The 14980-nt window shown below is 47.6% G+C and overlaps 1 protein-coding gene across 2 annotated transcripts; it reads left to right on the plus strand.

Moving 5' to 3' along the window:
• Nucleotides 1-7289: 7289 nt before the first annotated feature.
• On the plus strand, nucleotides 7290-11606 carry TMEM37 (transmembrane protein 37). 2 transcript variants are annotated; one of them, XM_037398267.1, is made up of 2 exons: nucleotides 7290-7402; nucleotides 8246-11606. In XM_037398267.1, exons 1-2 carry the CDS (start codon nucleotides 7382-7384, stop codon nucleotides 8816-8818), a joined length of 594 nt encoding a protein of 197 aa, XP_037254164.1. In that variant the 5' UTR covers nucleotides 7290-7381; the 3' UTR covers nucleotides 8819-11606. The 2 variants fall into 2 exon arrangements, with proteins under 2 accessions (XP_037254164.1, XP_037254165.1); XM_037398268.1 differs by having other exon boundaries at nucleotides 7302-7402; nucleotides 8252-11606.
• Nucleotides 11607-14980: the final 3374 nt, after the last annotated feature.

A 14980-nucleotide genomic window follows, 5' to 3' on the forward strand; every position in this document is an offset into this window, starting at 1 on the left:
CTTTGTTAAACATGCTTTCTGTCAAAATGGGTGTTCTCAGAATTTTTGACTGCTAAAGCAATAGAATTAGATTCTGTCTAAAGAGTGGGCTGGGAGCAGTAAGTTCTGTATCCTCATCCTCATTCTGCTTTATTTCCCTTGTGAGACGTTACTGATAGTTATGGTGCTGCTGTCCTTTCTCATACCTGTCTGGCATTAGGAAAACATTGCTACATACACAGTGCTTATCCCAGAGAGGGCTTGGTCTTGGCCGGGCTTTTATACATTGCCTTGTACTTGCAAATAATGCTATTTGCCAGTCTATGCCAGTGACTGAGAACTCTACCTCTAATGTCCTTACTTGGGATATTCACCGTAGTAACACCTTCCTGCTTGCAGCTTCACCTTCCTTGGGAAAGTAACATTAGTGGTCTTACTATTTAGCTTGCCCTTTGGCAATTAATCTACCCTTTGGCAATCAGTTGTGCATCTCAGGAATAAGCTAACAAAATTCAAGTTGTGGAAGTAAGAGCTATGCAGTAAGAGACTGTACAAGAGGTGCTAAGGCAGGAAGAAGCATACTGATGTCTGTGCACAGTGTCCATGATGAGACTGTAACTGTGGGTACTACCACTGCAGGGAGGGTGTTAAAAAAGGCTGAACTGAGTTGAGGGGCTGGTTGTTTAGCAGTAGGATGAATGTCTGTAAGTGCATGGACTGTTGGGCTGTCTGAAAATGTTGCTGACTTAATGGTGGCATAGTGCTGTTGGTATGGAGTATGCAATTCCTGGGTTGCTTAAGTAACACTCTGGCAGTAGTGATGCTAGGGCAATAGTTGTTTAAGGATATCTACGAACAGACTTGTGGGTAGTGGTAATTACTTTTAATAAAAGGATAAAGTAGTAAAAATAGACAACCAATAAAGATATATAGCCTTGAGATTTGAAACAGAAGCAGCAAGCCTCAAACCAAAATATAATTTCAAAACCATTATTCTGTCTGTGATAAGGTATGCTTGGTGGAGGAGCTTTTGATGGCTGGGCAGTGCTGCAAAACAGGGAATTGTTCTGACACCCATTCAGGGAGCTGCTGCTATTTCCTCTGTATTAGATCAAAGAAAGGCCAGTAACATCCTGATCCTCGCAGCGCTTGGGAAGGGGAAAAGACGTGCGCTGAAACAAGCCCAACAAGCAGGAGGTCAGAGGCCAGCTGGCACACACGCACTCAGGTCTGGTTTGCTGAGTTTGCAGAGTGTGCAGGACGGCATCTGGACTTTGGATATAACAATAATAAATGTTAACTTGTGTGTGTGATAAGACAGTGTTCCTTCTATCGCACTTCTATGATTAGTTCTTGCAGAGAAACTTTGTTGATTGGCACCCAGTGCAATTAGAGATAAGCTGTAAAGGGTACGTTTTGCTTGGTTGTTTTTTTTTCTTGTGGGTTCTGCTTGCTCTTACCAAACATATGTGAAGGTTAAATGCTTGTAGCACAGATTTAACAAGTCAGTATTGGTGTGCTGCTTAAGACATAACAGATTATTTTTAACCCTGTGAATTTTTATGTTTGACTAAAAAGCACTCTGAGGCTGACTGCAGTGTGCAACTATCTTTCAAAATTCTTCATTCCTCATCTGGAGTGATCTTGTTTCACAATGCAATTATTTCAACCTTTGAACTTACTTGACCCTGATGATACTGCTAAAAATAAATGACAGTTGTATTTGCTGCTGTTTAAAATATTTGCTCTGCCTGCAGACTGTTCAGAGCAAACAATATCAAGCAATACCACTTTGGGGTGACTATACATCTGAGCCATCTTGTGGGATAGATTATAAGCTGGGGAAGACAAAAAAGAAAATGTATTTTAGCTTGGATAGGTTTCTGAATGCCATGCACAGCTGTCACCCAAAAAAGGTTATGCAGTCTTCCAAGTTGTCAAAGCCGCTTAGAGGTAAGACAAGTTGATATTACATAGACGTAACGCATTTGAGTGAGAGTCACAGTGATAAACTCAGCGATGTAGAAGTTGATAGCATAAAATATAGAGTCTGATTTTCTTTTTGTTATTTTTTCCTCTGCCTGTAAGTATATGAAGTATCTTCAGGCTCAGATAACTTATCTATGAATTAGCCAATCTTCAGTTGCTCACTTAAAGTGCAGATAAGATCGATCCATTCTAGGCATGACTGTCTTCATCATCTATAGAATGAGCTTGTATTTGCTGTAGAGCCAGCATATCTATATCTGTGGAAGTTAAACACAGCTTGGTTTTGTTATTCTAGAATAGAGAATTAACGTGGAGCTTGGCTGCAGTGATCTTTAAACTCATTCCCATTTCTACCTGTAGCTACTGGATTTTGGGTTAGTCCCTGTACACAAACATTTATTTTTCAAGGTCTGACACTATTAATGATCACTAGAGGTGATTAATCTCTTACAGCTGTCCTGCCATCCAGTATAGTTCTAGAGCAATCTTTTGCTACCTCAAAAGTACCTGAAGATGTACAGAGCTGTTCTCAAAATCATTCAGTGTGTCTTGCCTCTAATGATTGAAACCTTTCCTACACTTCAGACTGTCTAAATTGATGGAGAAGCTGTTCACAAATACAGTATCATTAATGAGAGTGGGCCTGGGGAGGAACAGCTGGTCAAAATTTCTGGAGTTTTTTGAGCTTATGAAAGAGGTGATACAGAAAAACTGCTTGGAAGCGTAATCAGTGGCTCAACTAATCCCTTCCAATCCTTACATTAGCAAGGATTACTCTAGCTCTATGTACTGCCACTGCAATGAGCAGCTCTTTATTGTTATGTAAAAGAGGCCAAAACCCTGGTGCATGGGGATATTACATGATCTCTGCCCCGTCGGTTGTAAACCAGGAGCTTGTTCTGTTTGCAAGCCCGGAGTGCATCAGTCAGGTGATTTTGCATCCTGGGAAGAAAGAAAGTTATGTTACGTGGCTAGAACAGCCAGGAAGATGCCTTGTTTGTCTCCACCAAAGTGTGCTAAGGCACGGGCTTGTACTGTGTTCCCCAAAAGGCTGAGATGGTGGTATGTCATCGCCACCTAACAAACACTGCTCATTTGAATAAGTTCTGACTCTGAAAGGTGATCTCGCCAGTTTCACATACTTGGTATTTTTAAATCTGAGTTTTTACTGCAAGAAGAAATTTGTATGTGACAACTGAGAAATGGAATATGAATTCCCCCAGCTTACATAGTATTGACATATGGACCCAAATTTTTCTAGTAGTGCTAAAAGGGCTGAAGTTTTATTTTCTCTATTGAATGTTTATTTCAAAGCATCAATTTGTTGCAACAGACGGATGCAAGTACTTTGAGGTATGTCCTAAGTCAATGTAACTATTGCCAGAGGTCCCTAAAAAGGGCTGAATCCAAAGCAGAATGAGTGAGCAACCAGTGTTGGGTCTCTGCAGTGTAATGCTGAAGTAAGTCCAGAAACTGATCAGAAGTGAAAAAACAATTATTCCAGGATACAAAATGTATTCCTTTAAGCCTGTCTTTCTGCTTAAAGTCTCTTCTTATTCTTGGAGTTAATGGGGGTGAGGGGTAAAGCCACTGTAATGGACCAGCATATTATCAGCATGTTTCTAACCCAGCTATGAGTGCCTTAACAAGTACGGTTTGATTTGGATGAACAATAGGATCCCAGACATCGGCAGCAGGTATTCTTGCTGTGTCCAGCAGCCCAGGTCTTGCACGTGTCCAGTGGTGAGTGGGAGAGCTAGGGCTGCAGGGACGCGGGGCAGTGAGCAGCCTGCCTTCCTGTGGCACGGGAGAGACCTCCAGCCAGGAAGCAAAGTGAAACCACCTGGCCCAAGAGCTTTACGTGCTTGACTGCATCTCTCTTACATGCTAGGATGATGCTGTCCGCTTGGCTGCAGTGACTTGCAGCGATGAAAAGAAAATTGTGAACTCAAGCCGTTGTGGTAAGGGGTTGGTGTGAGCTGTACAGGCCTTGGTGTACAACCCAAAACCCCCTAACATTAAGTAGGCTGCCTGGGGTACTATTCACTGGGGAAGGCTGTGCCTGTGTTCCCAGAAGCTGTCGATCTTGAGCAGCTTGCCAGCAACTTGCTGACTTTTTGCCCCATTCCAGAAGCTCTGTTTGAGCCCAGCTAGGCTGAACCCAGCCTGAGCTGAATGCAGCTTCTTCAACTTGGATTTTCAGTCTGCTGCCAGAAAAAAAGAAAGAAAAAACACTGCGAAAAAACAGTGACATGAGACAGCTAGCCTCTTCCTTCCTCATAAAATTTTCTATGTGCTCATTTTTGGGGGAAGATACCAAAGAAACCATTTTGCACTTTATACAGGCTTTGGGCATCTCCCAAAGACTCATCCTGCAAGATAACGAAGATCTCCAAGATTTGTCTTCAAGATCATGTTAATGTGTGTCTGGAAAGACACCTTAAAACAGAAGTCTGACAAAAATGAGGGTGTAAATGCCTAGCCATATCAATTGCTATGCCAGGAATTAAAGATGTGATCAGAAAAAAAAATTATTCAACTGACAAGTGTATTTACAGAAGTAACCAACTTTCAGATCTGGTGAACCTGGACCGGTGGTGACTCAGTCACTTGTGTTCTGCTTTACCTCCAAGTGAAATACTTCATTGGGTAACTGGTCCCTAAGCCCCTGGTGACTCTCAGACTTCAGTCCTGAACCTTGTCCGGGCTTCTGCAGGAAAAAATCTGAAACAGATTCTTTAGTGTTAAACTTTTCATGGTTTTAAATGAACCAGATGAAACTATTCCATGTTTTACAGCAGTCTCTGGTAATTTCCATTATTTATGAACACATTTCCCTGAAAACTTTCTCTCCAGGGAGAGGATGTGAAATACCCACTTAAACAATAGAGAAAAGGGACTTTCTAAACAAAATAATGAACCTGGCAATATACCAAGAACTCTACATTAACACAGCTGAACCAAAAATACATCTGAAGTGCTTTAAAGGTCATTTACCGTGTTGTTATGATGTAAGTAACGTGTTTTTCAGACAAAACCCAAATCTTATTTTTCCTTTTAAAGCACTGAGCTCTTTTTATTGCAAAACACTTTTCACTTATGATTTTCCAAAATAATAACCTCGAGGCATTTTTCCACAATTTGTCTTTTCTTCAAGCAATTCTGTTATTTTTTTTTATCTTTAAAAGACTCAAACTGCCATTTCCCTTAATGAACCAGCTTGGCAGATAACTATGTAGCTGCTCAAGTATGACAGGGAAGCAGTTTTCCTTTCGAAAGTAACCACTTTAAAGTTCCTCATATTACAAAGCTTCTTATGCACGTGTTTACTCATGTGAGCCTTACCACAGGCTTTTATGGAAAAAAAATTATCTTGTTCGGCAGGATATGCCCCCATTATTAAAAATTATTTTTTAAAATTACTAAAGTCATTAGGATGACTCACTTGTTTTAAAGGCAGATTTATGCTTAATAATTTTGCTGATTGGGGCCCAAATTGCCTAATGCTTTGCAGGATTGAGCCCATGTTACAGAAAGCATAAGTCATGTGAGGTTCTTGCCAGATAAGAGTTGGTGTATTTTGTCTGGCCCAAGCCTGCATTTGCTTAGCACGGTTACGTGCAAGCAGCATTCGTTCAGTTCATGCAACAAATGAGACCAGACCTGCTTGTGCTTTTTGAGCCAAAATTGCATAAATGTTGTTGCATTTGGAACTTAAAAGTGGAAGGGTATAACAGCAAGTGCATGTAATCAGTCTGAACACTGCGATACAGGAATGCTATTTAACCTGTGGAATAAATAGCCCTGGATGTTCATAACACTATTCTACCCTCTGATGAACCTAAAATGAAAGGGATGTGGCAAACATCAAGTTTGCTAGCTTGGAACGCACATTCAGAAAACAAAATAATATTGCAGACCACAAACCCACAGAAGTTTTAACCACAAACCTTGCAAAAATTTGCCCCGTCTTGCAAAAACAGAAAACCCCAATTCAGCGTTTGATGGAAATATAATTAATAATATATACAACTTGAAGAGAAACAATTTTAAAAAAATATTTTGCAGGAAGGGAGAAAGAAAAAGGTCAGAATTTGTTGTCAAAATGAGTGGTACAAAATTGAAACTAAATGTGTTGTTCAGAACGCTCACTCTTACTAGAAACAGTGTTAGAGCAAACACCCCCGGCCAAATCACAGCAAATATATATGTATTTTTCAAGGAAACATAGGCAGCCCCCATGAACTTGTGTGGAGATTGAAATAATGAGACAATCTTCATAGACAGCTGATCTGTTCAGAAGTGGAAGCTGGAAGAAGGATGAAGTTGTGATGACTTGTACCACTCCATGTTGGAGAAGGGGAATGGTCGCATTCAGACCCCGGCTACCTGTGAGGGAGGCCAGGGCACCCCGGAGACCATCCACTAGATCCTGTGGAGTCACCGCAGACCTGTCCACTGGAATCAAAATCAAAATTTGGCAGTAAAACAAGAGTTTCTGGTGACAGCAAAACCTGCCTGCCTTTTTTTTTTTTTTTTTTTTTTTTTTTTAAGCCGTTTCAGGAAAAAAGGAAGGGGGGAGGGGGGAAAGAAAAAAAAAAAAGCAGTAAAGCAATCCGTAATTCATTAGAGGCTGGCGAGTATGAAAAAGAGCAAGGGCAACAAACTTTATGAGGGGTGGCGTTTTTGCTGACGGTGGAGGCAGCGAGATCCCCAAGGCCGAGCACGGCGGGGGGAGATAAGGGTGCGCAGCAGGCGGCGAGCGGCCGCACCCGCAGCAGGTGCGGAGGGCCCGTGTGCGAGCGGCTTCGCAAACAGCCGCAGCGGGAGCAGATACCGCAGGGAGCAGGAGGACGAGGGCCGGGGCGTCCCTGTGGCCGCGGCCGTTTCTGCGGCTGGGTGTCACCGCTCCGCAGCGGCGCGGCCCCGGCGGCTGGTGCTGGGCCGTGCAGGGGGCTCCTTTGCAACACGCTTCTGCTGGAGAGCGACACCCGCCCCGCGAAGGGCTGCGAGCAACCGGCACGGGGCCGCCCGGCCCCCCCGGAAGGCAAGCAAGCCGCGGAGGTCGCCCCCCCCGTCACCGCCCCGTGCAGGCCGGGCACCGGGGAGAAACGGGCCGCCGGGGATGCACCGGCACTCGGGGCAGGGGGGCTAGCGCTAGGCCGGGCACGGACGAGCCCGTGCGCTGGGCCAGGGCAGCGCTGCGGTCCCCGCTACGCCGGGCCGCGGCGGGGGAGCGGCCCGGGCCGGCTCCGGCCGCGGCTCCGCCCGTCGGGGCCGCGCTGCTGACTCAGCCGCGGGGGGGCCCGGAGGGCGCCCCGGCCCCGCGGGCGTGGCGGGCGGCCCGCCGCCCTCCGGGGGCATAAAAGGCCGCGGCCGGAGCCCGCCCGCGCCTCTCGGCGCCGCCGGCAGCATGACCGCCATCGGGGCGCAGGTACGTGGCCGCCGGCGCCTGCCGCCGGGCCGCGGGGGAGGCTGCGGGCACCGGGGCGCCATCGCTCCGCCGCTGTCGCTGCGGCTTGTCCCGGGGCAGCCGCGGCCCTTTCCGGGGCTGGGGCCACCCGCACCCCCCGATCCGGCCGTGGCTCACCCCTCCTCACCGGCGCGGCCGCTCCCCGCCGCACCTGGCGGGGCGCGCAGGGCCGGGGGGGGCTGCGGGGCGCTCGGCTGGGCTCGCAGTTCGGTGTCGGGCGCCCCCGGAGGGTTTCGGTGAGGAGGGGGCGTGCGTTGCCCGTGGGGGCTGCAGCCGGAGACCCCCGGCCCCGGGGGAGCCGAGCCGTCTCCGGGGTGCAGGGTCGGGCCGGGCCGCCGCTGCGGGCGACGAGCGGAGGAGGAGAGCCCGGGGGGCTGCGGGGAGAGGAGAGCAGTGCTGGTAACGGGGTGCCCCCCGCCCCGCTTCTGCCGCCGCTCCCTTCCCAGCCGCGGACCTGCAGCCTCCCGGGGCCGGCGGTTCCCTGCAGCCCTGCCAGAGCCGGGCTGTGCGGCGGGGGCGCTGGGGCAGGGGTCTCGCTCAGCCCACAGCCTTTGTGATCCCCAGCCCAGCATTGATGTGGGAGCATCGTTCGTGCAGCCGGGAGCGGGAGGGCTTCGCCCACCCTTCCCTTCTCCGGGGTACAGCCTGTAGCTGCGCTGCCCTCCCCTGCGAGATGGGGTTTGATGTGCCCGGGCAAATATTTCCAAACGCTGAAGCCCCACAACTTTGTCCCTCTGGTTTCATTTCACCCTGAAGTAGCGCCGTTAACCTCAGGGTTTTTTCTTCCCCCCGCTCTCCGTTAAGTCACAGAGGCTGCTGGCGCACCGGAGACCACAGAAATCCTTCTTTGAGACGCTCATCAGGAGCCTGATCATCTTGTGTGTGGCCATCGCGGTGGTCTTGTCATCCATCTCCGTCTGTGATGGCCGCTGGCTCTTTGCAAGGGGGCAGCTCTTTGGACTGTGGCACTTCTGCACCGTTAGCAACGGCAGCGTCCTGAAGTGCGTCACTGACCTCAGCCTGGCCAGGGTGGAGGGGCTGAGCGTGGGGGCGATTCCCATAAGGAGCATGGTGTCCTTTGCTGTTGTGGTCGCCATATTTGGCTTGGAGCTGCTGATGGTGTCCCAAGTCTGCGAGGACACCAATGCAAGGCGGAAGTGGTCCATGGGCTCGGTCCTCATCCTCTGCTCGTTTTTGCTGTCGGCCACCGGCGTTCTGAGCTTCTCCATCCTTGTGAAGGATCATCTCACCTTCACGGGCTTCACGCTGACATACTGGTGCGAGTTCATCGCAGCCTTTCTCTTCTTCCTTAATGGGATCAGCGGACTTCACATCAACAGCCTCACACGCCCCAGGAGCAGGGTAGGAAAAATCTAGCTGCAAAGATGTACCTCTGCCTTCGTGTAATCAGCTTTGCCAATTAGACTGGAAAAAAGGGAGTCTAATGAAGTTTGAAAAGGACACTGCGTCTTAAATTGTGTGCATGGAAGGGAAGCATGAGTCAGTCCTGGTGCTTGTGGAAGACATACCCACCCACTGGTCAGCATAGAGGGCTGGGCAATGTGAGCAAAGCAGAGACTGGGACTGGTTGCTCCTGCAATGTGGTTTTCTGGAGGAGTGGAGTAAAGAAGAGGGCATCCCGTTAAATGTGCGCAGGGTCGGCAGACTGCAATCTACATCCATGGGCTGTTTTGAAGCTTACACAAAGCCTGTACTGCTGTGGGTTGGGCGTTGCTAGGATTTCTCCCATACTCTGGAGCCTGTGAAGAGTGTGGTACAACTTTGGTGTGTCTCATAGCTTTGCTCTGTCTCAGGGACAAGTGATCGGTGCCTGGCCATGCTCACTGGTGTGGACTATTGAAAATCTTCATGGGACCTCACTCCTCCATGTCTCTTTCAAAAGAGAAGGCACGCAGTTCTTGTTCTGGTCACCTGTTTTGTTACCTGTGTCTGTCCTTTCCCCTGTGAGTTTTTCTGGGATGCTTCTGACAGAGGCCCAGGGAGATGCAGTTGTCTTGAGGCCAAGGGCAGGCGCTGAGTGATGCAGATGTACAGGGAAGGGTTGTGATGCCTTTCTCAGGCAGCAGTGTGTATTCCTGGGCTTGCAGCCTCCCCACTGGCACTGCTCCTCTGCCAGCCATGTAGGACGCATGCCAATCGGCCACCAAAATTGGTTCATTCACAGCCCTTGCAAAGTTCAATGTAACAAGGCATTGCTCCTCCTGGTTTCTTTTTTGTCCCTTTGGGGCAAGAGAGATAAGCTCTGCAGGGGCTTTAGGCGGGCATCGTGGCTGGGCAGACCGCCACACTTACTGGAGTGTGTTTTGGTTGTTGGTGTTTCCTGCTGGGGCAATAGGAAATCTGCTCATCCTGTAGCTGAGAGTCTCCTGTAGCATTCCTTCTAGGAGGAGAAGGCTCTAGATCCTTCTGACTAGACTAAGTCCTTTTCTTCCCCTAATTAACAGTGAGCCTGGGAGAAGCCGGTGATTTCCGAAGGAGGGGCTGATGGGGGCAGCTTTAATCCATCACAGCTGGTGGAAATACCAAGGGACTTGGCCAAAATTATATTAATGGTGGTCTTCCTGCTGCCAATGCCTGAGTCAAGATCTCTAAAATTGCTGCAGCCTTGATGTTCCCCATAGTGTCTGATGTAAAAGAAGACCTCAGCAGGAGAGGAGACCTCAGAGGTTGGTGGCCCTGCATGTATCCTCCCTGTCCAACATACAGCACTCAGCTGCCCAAAGATAAAAATGTCTTTAGAGTATTTCAGGGTTTCTGGTTTAACATTTATTGGTTATTGTATTTGCTGGTAAAGCTGCTTGTATTCTTGTTTTGGAACAAATGTTTCTATACGTTTCACCTCTGTAGTTTGTCTGGTAGCTGTTGAGCAAGGTTTTCTTTTCCTGTGCGCTGAGTTTGACACAATTTTTCACCTGAAATAAAAGCATCATAGCACAAAGTCTGAGAAGGCTGTGTAGGTGAGCTATGGGTAAGCAGCTTTGTCTGTGAAAGCAAAGACACTTTAAGAGCATACATCCGCCTTTGCCGAATGTGCTCTTGTGGACTCACTTGCCTTCATGTGGACAGTGTCAATTCCTTCTCAGATTTCCGTAACTATAAGACGACACTCCTGAGCCTTTTTTTGTGGTGCAGTTTCAGACCAGGCTTGCTATAGACAGTGCCAGTTATGTTTTTACACATGAGTCTGCCTGTCTTTCTGGCAAGATAATGCACAGAGCTGTGCTACCCAGCCAACTCCTGGAACTCTTGCAATGTCTGGGGCTCTGTCAGAGTTTCTTGACCTGCTTTAAGGACAAGGACTTGGGTCCTGAACTTGCCTCTGGAAAACTGCACTGTGTGTGTCTTTGTGAAGGTGCTTTTGATTTGCTGAATTGAGCTGTGAAAGGTATGCTAGTGGGCTGAATTTGCAGATGCTTGTGTGAATAGTGCTGTGGCTTTAGCAGAGCCGATTACCCCAAAGAGTCTGCAAGGTGCAGTCCTAAACCGTTGCACTTTGGTGTTACCAGGTAGTAGAGTGCCTTAACTAACCAGTAACTCGGTTGTGGTGCCTAGGGCTGCACATGCCAGGCAGGAGAGTTCCCCTACACGAAGTTAAGGGTGTCCACGGCTTGTCTAGAAACATGAATGTAACTTCAGAGTGGCGCCTTGGTGACACTCAAACCTGGAAATCAGTTCTTCATGTACTCCCCTTTGTGCTAGTGGGAGTCTGTGCCCCCAGCCCTTTCCCTGGGGGAAGGCAGCTGTAGCCAGACTTGAGTCCCAGGCTGGTGCCTCCCACTCGGGTTAGAGGGAGGCAGTGGACAATCGGCCATTGAGTTCACCCAAGACTTGGTGCAATTGTGAACGGTTGCAGATGCCCTCTGCTAGCTGAAGAAGAGGCCTTTTGTTGAGGGTAGGGAATCCTTTAGAGAAAATACAGTAACTTTTTTTTTCTCCAGCTGTTTTTGTATAGTACCGCTTGACTTACTAATGCTGGGAGAAAGCACGTTTTGGTGGCTAAATATTACAAAACAGGGTTGATTGTCTCGGACACCCTTACATACAGAAACCTGTGCAGCAATGGGTAACTGCTAATTTTCTGAAGCCTGTGGAAGTGTCAAGCAATATTCCTGAAACTTGTTAAATAAATTTCTTTGAAATAAGACAACTGTAATTATCTCTTCTTATATTTAGATGTTGGGGTGTAGATTTAAGGGGACGAGTGGGGTTTACATAATCTCCCAGGCGCCATCCCCTTGTGTTTACCCAGCTAGACCGATGAAGAAACAACTGCCTGGCGCTTTGCCGAGCTCTGACCAAGGGAGCCAAGGCTGCTGCACACTCTGCTCTCCTTCCCCCCCCCCCCCCAACCCAAGCAGCCAGCACTGCTTTCTGGTCTTGCAAAACAAGGGGTGTCAGCTGTGCTGCTTTGTGGGAATTGGAGATAACCTTGTAGGCTCTAAATGATTTCCTGCTGTTGCATGTGCTCTGTTTACCAGCTAAAGAGCTCTTTCCTGTGTCCTTCACCTCCCTTTTCCCACACCGCACCCTGTGTCTGAAGCATCCTTGCTCTTTTCCCCAGCTCTGCTTATTTGGCCTGCAGAAAGTGGTATAAGAGTACAAATGTATTTATACAGGTTTTTTTCCAAGCTTACTGTGCTAACAGATTTAGTTGAATGTCAGGAAAACAGATTTCCACCTTCAGCACTGAATTCATTTATGTAATCTCAAGTAAGTTAATTAGCACCTGGTGTTCTCTTTCTGATGGGGGAGGTCATTGGTCTGTCTCAGATGGTTTAACAGTATCTCTTAAAAGCAGGGTAATGAACATCACCTTTTGTTAATGAGCTGTTTAGACTTAGTTACTAACTTTAATTGGAAACTTGTGCACAAACCATTGCTTGCAGATAAGAATAACAAAATATCGGTACAGGGCGTGCTAACTAGGGAGATATCCTGGGCTGTTCACTGGTATTTTGATTTTAAGTCTACAGTACCTTCATCAGCTGTGCTTGGAGGGACAATTGGTTTGGGGGTTGAGCTTTGCTTGCTTTTGTGAGTCAGGGAAAGGTGGTTGTAGGAAGATGACTGTCCTCACCTGCCTTCTCTTTCACTCTTCTGAGACCAATGGTAAGCAGGTAGTGGCTCTTCTAAATTTTCCACCGCCAGCTTGCATACACCAGAAGGGCCTCTGGGTGGAAGGCAGGTCTGCCCCAGGGGGTGTTGGCTAGATTCCTGGGTCCTGTCACCTTCACCTGGATCCGATGCCTCTGAATTGGCACCACCCACTTCTGAAACAGTTCATTTGAGCTCCCCTGATGCCCAGTGAGGCATTGTACAATGTAATTAGTTATTCACTGCACAACAATACTGCTTTTTGCTTCTGATGGTTTTGCTGGGAACTTCCTCGTTGCTGTGTTGGGAGAGAAAATCCATTAATCATTTCCTCTTAAATTCAGCCCTAAGGCCTTAGACCGCTGATGTTCCAGCTGCTGGAGCTGCTGCCGCCTGCACTGCTGGCTTGCAGAGCCACAACCGGCTTCTCAGGGGACCTAGAGTGAATAGCCAGAGGCTGTCACAGCATCATCCCAAAACAATGATAACTACTTGACTGAAAGATGGCCCTATTCACCGATAACAAATTCCTGCTTTACCCTGAATACTGAGGAGCAAGTATAGAAAAAGGGAAGCTGGTGAATTCTGAATATGGAGTTTGCATTCAGTCTGTGTCAGTAGTTTCAGGCCACCGATGCTGGAGTCTGCATGCCTTGCACCTGTTCATCTCTAGCTTCTTGAACTGCTCGCTGAGATTTACTTCCCTGTTCCTCTTCATCTGCTTACAAACATGTCAGAGTTCCTGGAGCTCCTTCCACTGCATGGTGTATGTCCCGCTATGGTGGTGATAGGCAGCAGCTTTCTACCTCCAGGTCACAGCATCATAACACCTGGGGCTGTCTGCTTCTGGCACCTGCACGAGTGGTCATGCTTTTCCCAAAGAGCCAAAGACTCCAAGTGCCAGCTGACATAGAAGGCTTTTTATGGAATCAGCTTTTCATACAAACCAGGCCAGTGCTTGATACTTGAATCAAATGTAATACAGAATCTGAGAATACTTCCTTTTTTTTTGGTTATTTCAGACAAGTCAAATAAAACCAAAATGGCCATGTAAAACAATAACATACTAGAACTTTTTTTTTTAACACAAACAAACAGCAGTGCTATATTTCAGGGCATGTGGTTCGCCTCTCTCACCAGGACTCCTGTACAAATAAGTATGACACTCAGCATGAGCTCCACCCGAACTTGTGCCATCAGTGCTGGTCTTAACTACATACTGCAGGGCTGGGCTCTTTACACTGGCTTGTGGGAGAGCCGGTAATTGCATCAGGTCTAATTAATTACATGTTATTCTATCTTTGAATCTCTATTTCTTCATTTATGCCGGAAGAAGACACTTGCATTTAAAACAAACAGCTGCTTTGGCTTGGCTGGTAGATGTTTAATGCTCAGACAGGGAACATACAAGTTGTTTCACTCCTCTTGGCCTTACTTGTAGGCCAGAGAGAAAACTAAGCTAATGGTGGTATCTTTTCAGAAGTATCTGACTTGCTAAATGCTCTGGGACAGAGCGAACCCCCGAGAAGGTTGGAGGCTCTACTTGGCTTGCGTAAGTCAGGGAGAAATGAGATCTTTCACACAAACATGCATGGAGGGGGTCTCTCTGTTCTTCCTTAGTCACTTCTGCTCTTCCTTCCACTTGCTTTGGCTAAGTTTTAAAGGACAAATCCAACTCAAAACCTTGCCATTTCCAAAAACTTAAGTTTAAAATTAATTCCTGGAAACACTTGCCAGCTCACTGCTTTATATTTGATTATTTTTTTCCACCCCTCCTGGTGTTAAAAGAGGTCCAGCTCTCCCACTGCTGGGTGACCTGCATCAGCTGGCAAAGCGAACCAGGCAGGGGAGGCTGGAGCAAACACCAAGCCCTCCCTCCTGCCGAGGTGCCCTTCCTCGCCTGGCTGCCCACAGTGCCCGCTTCAGCGGGGAGGATACGGGCTGTGCAGTCTGTCAGAAACGGCAGGAAAAAAAAGACATTTTCCTGAATCTTGGGGTTTGAAACACTGCTAATAGCACTCAAAAACCTGCTCCTGCACAGGTAATTTAACTTTGAAAGCATCCTTAGAATTCTCTGCATGTTTGCCTTCTGGCAAAATGGCAGAAGTCTACCATGATGGTTTGGTGTGAATAAAAGCTGGTTAGAGCAGTTTGGGCCAAGCAGTTGGGGAATGCCTCTAGGTCAGCATTTGACAATGTCATGTAGGTGATTGGGAGGAGGGGGAAGGGTGATAAGCACACTTGCTTTCTGTTCAGTCATCTTTGCCCTTGAAGAAAACCAGGCAAGAATTGCCCCAACTAGGGAAGTGCAGATGCAGACTCAGAAGTCTTGATTGCATTTGACGTATGAATTTTTATCCCTTTCCCACTAAAACCAGGGAAATTTGCTTAACAATTTTATCCTTAAGAACGTAAAACTGTAAT

This window comes from Falco rusticolus, chromosome 8, assembly GCF_015220075.1.
Source record: "Falco rusticolus isolate bFalRus1 chromosome 8, bFalRus1.pri, whole genome shotgun sequence".
Classification (NCBI taxonomy): domain Eukaryota; kingdom Metazoa; phylum Chordata; class Aves; order Falconiformes; family Falconidae; genus Falco; species Falco rusticolus.

Excerpts from the sequence above, each read along its gene's own strand:
- TMEM37 (XM_037398267.1), top strand. The coding sequence starts at position 7,382 with ATGACCGCCATCGGGGCGCAG. Across the intron at positions 7,403-8,245 it reads TGACCGCCATCGGGGCGCAG|TCACAGAGGCTGCTGGCGCA; the intron begins GTACGTGGCCGC and ends CTCTCCGTTAAG.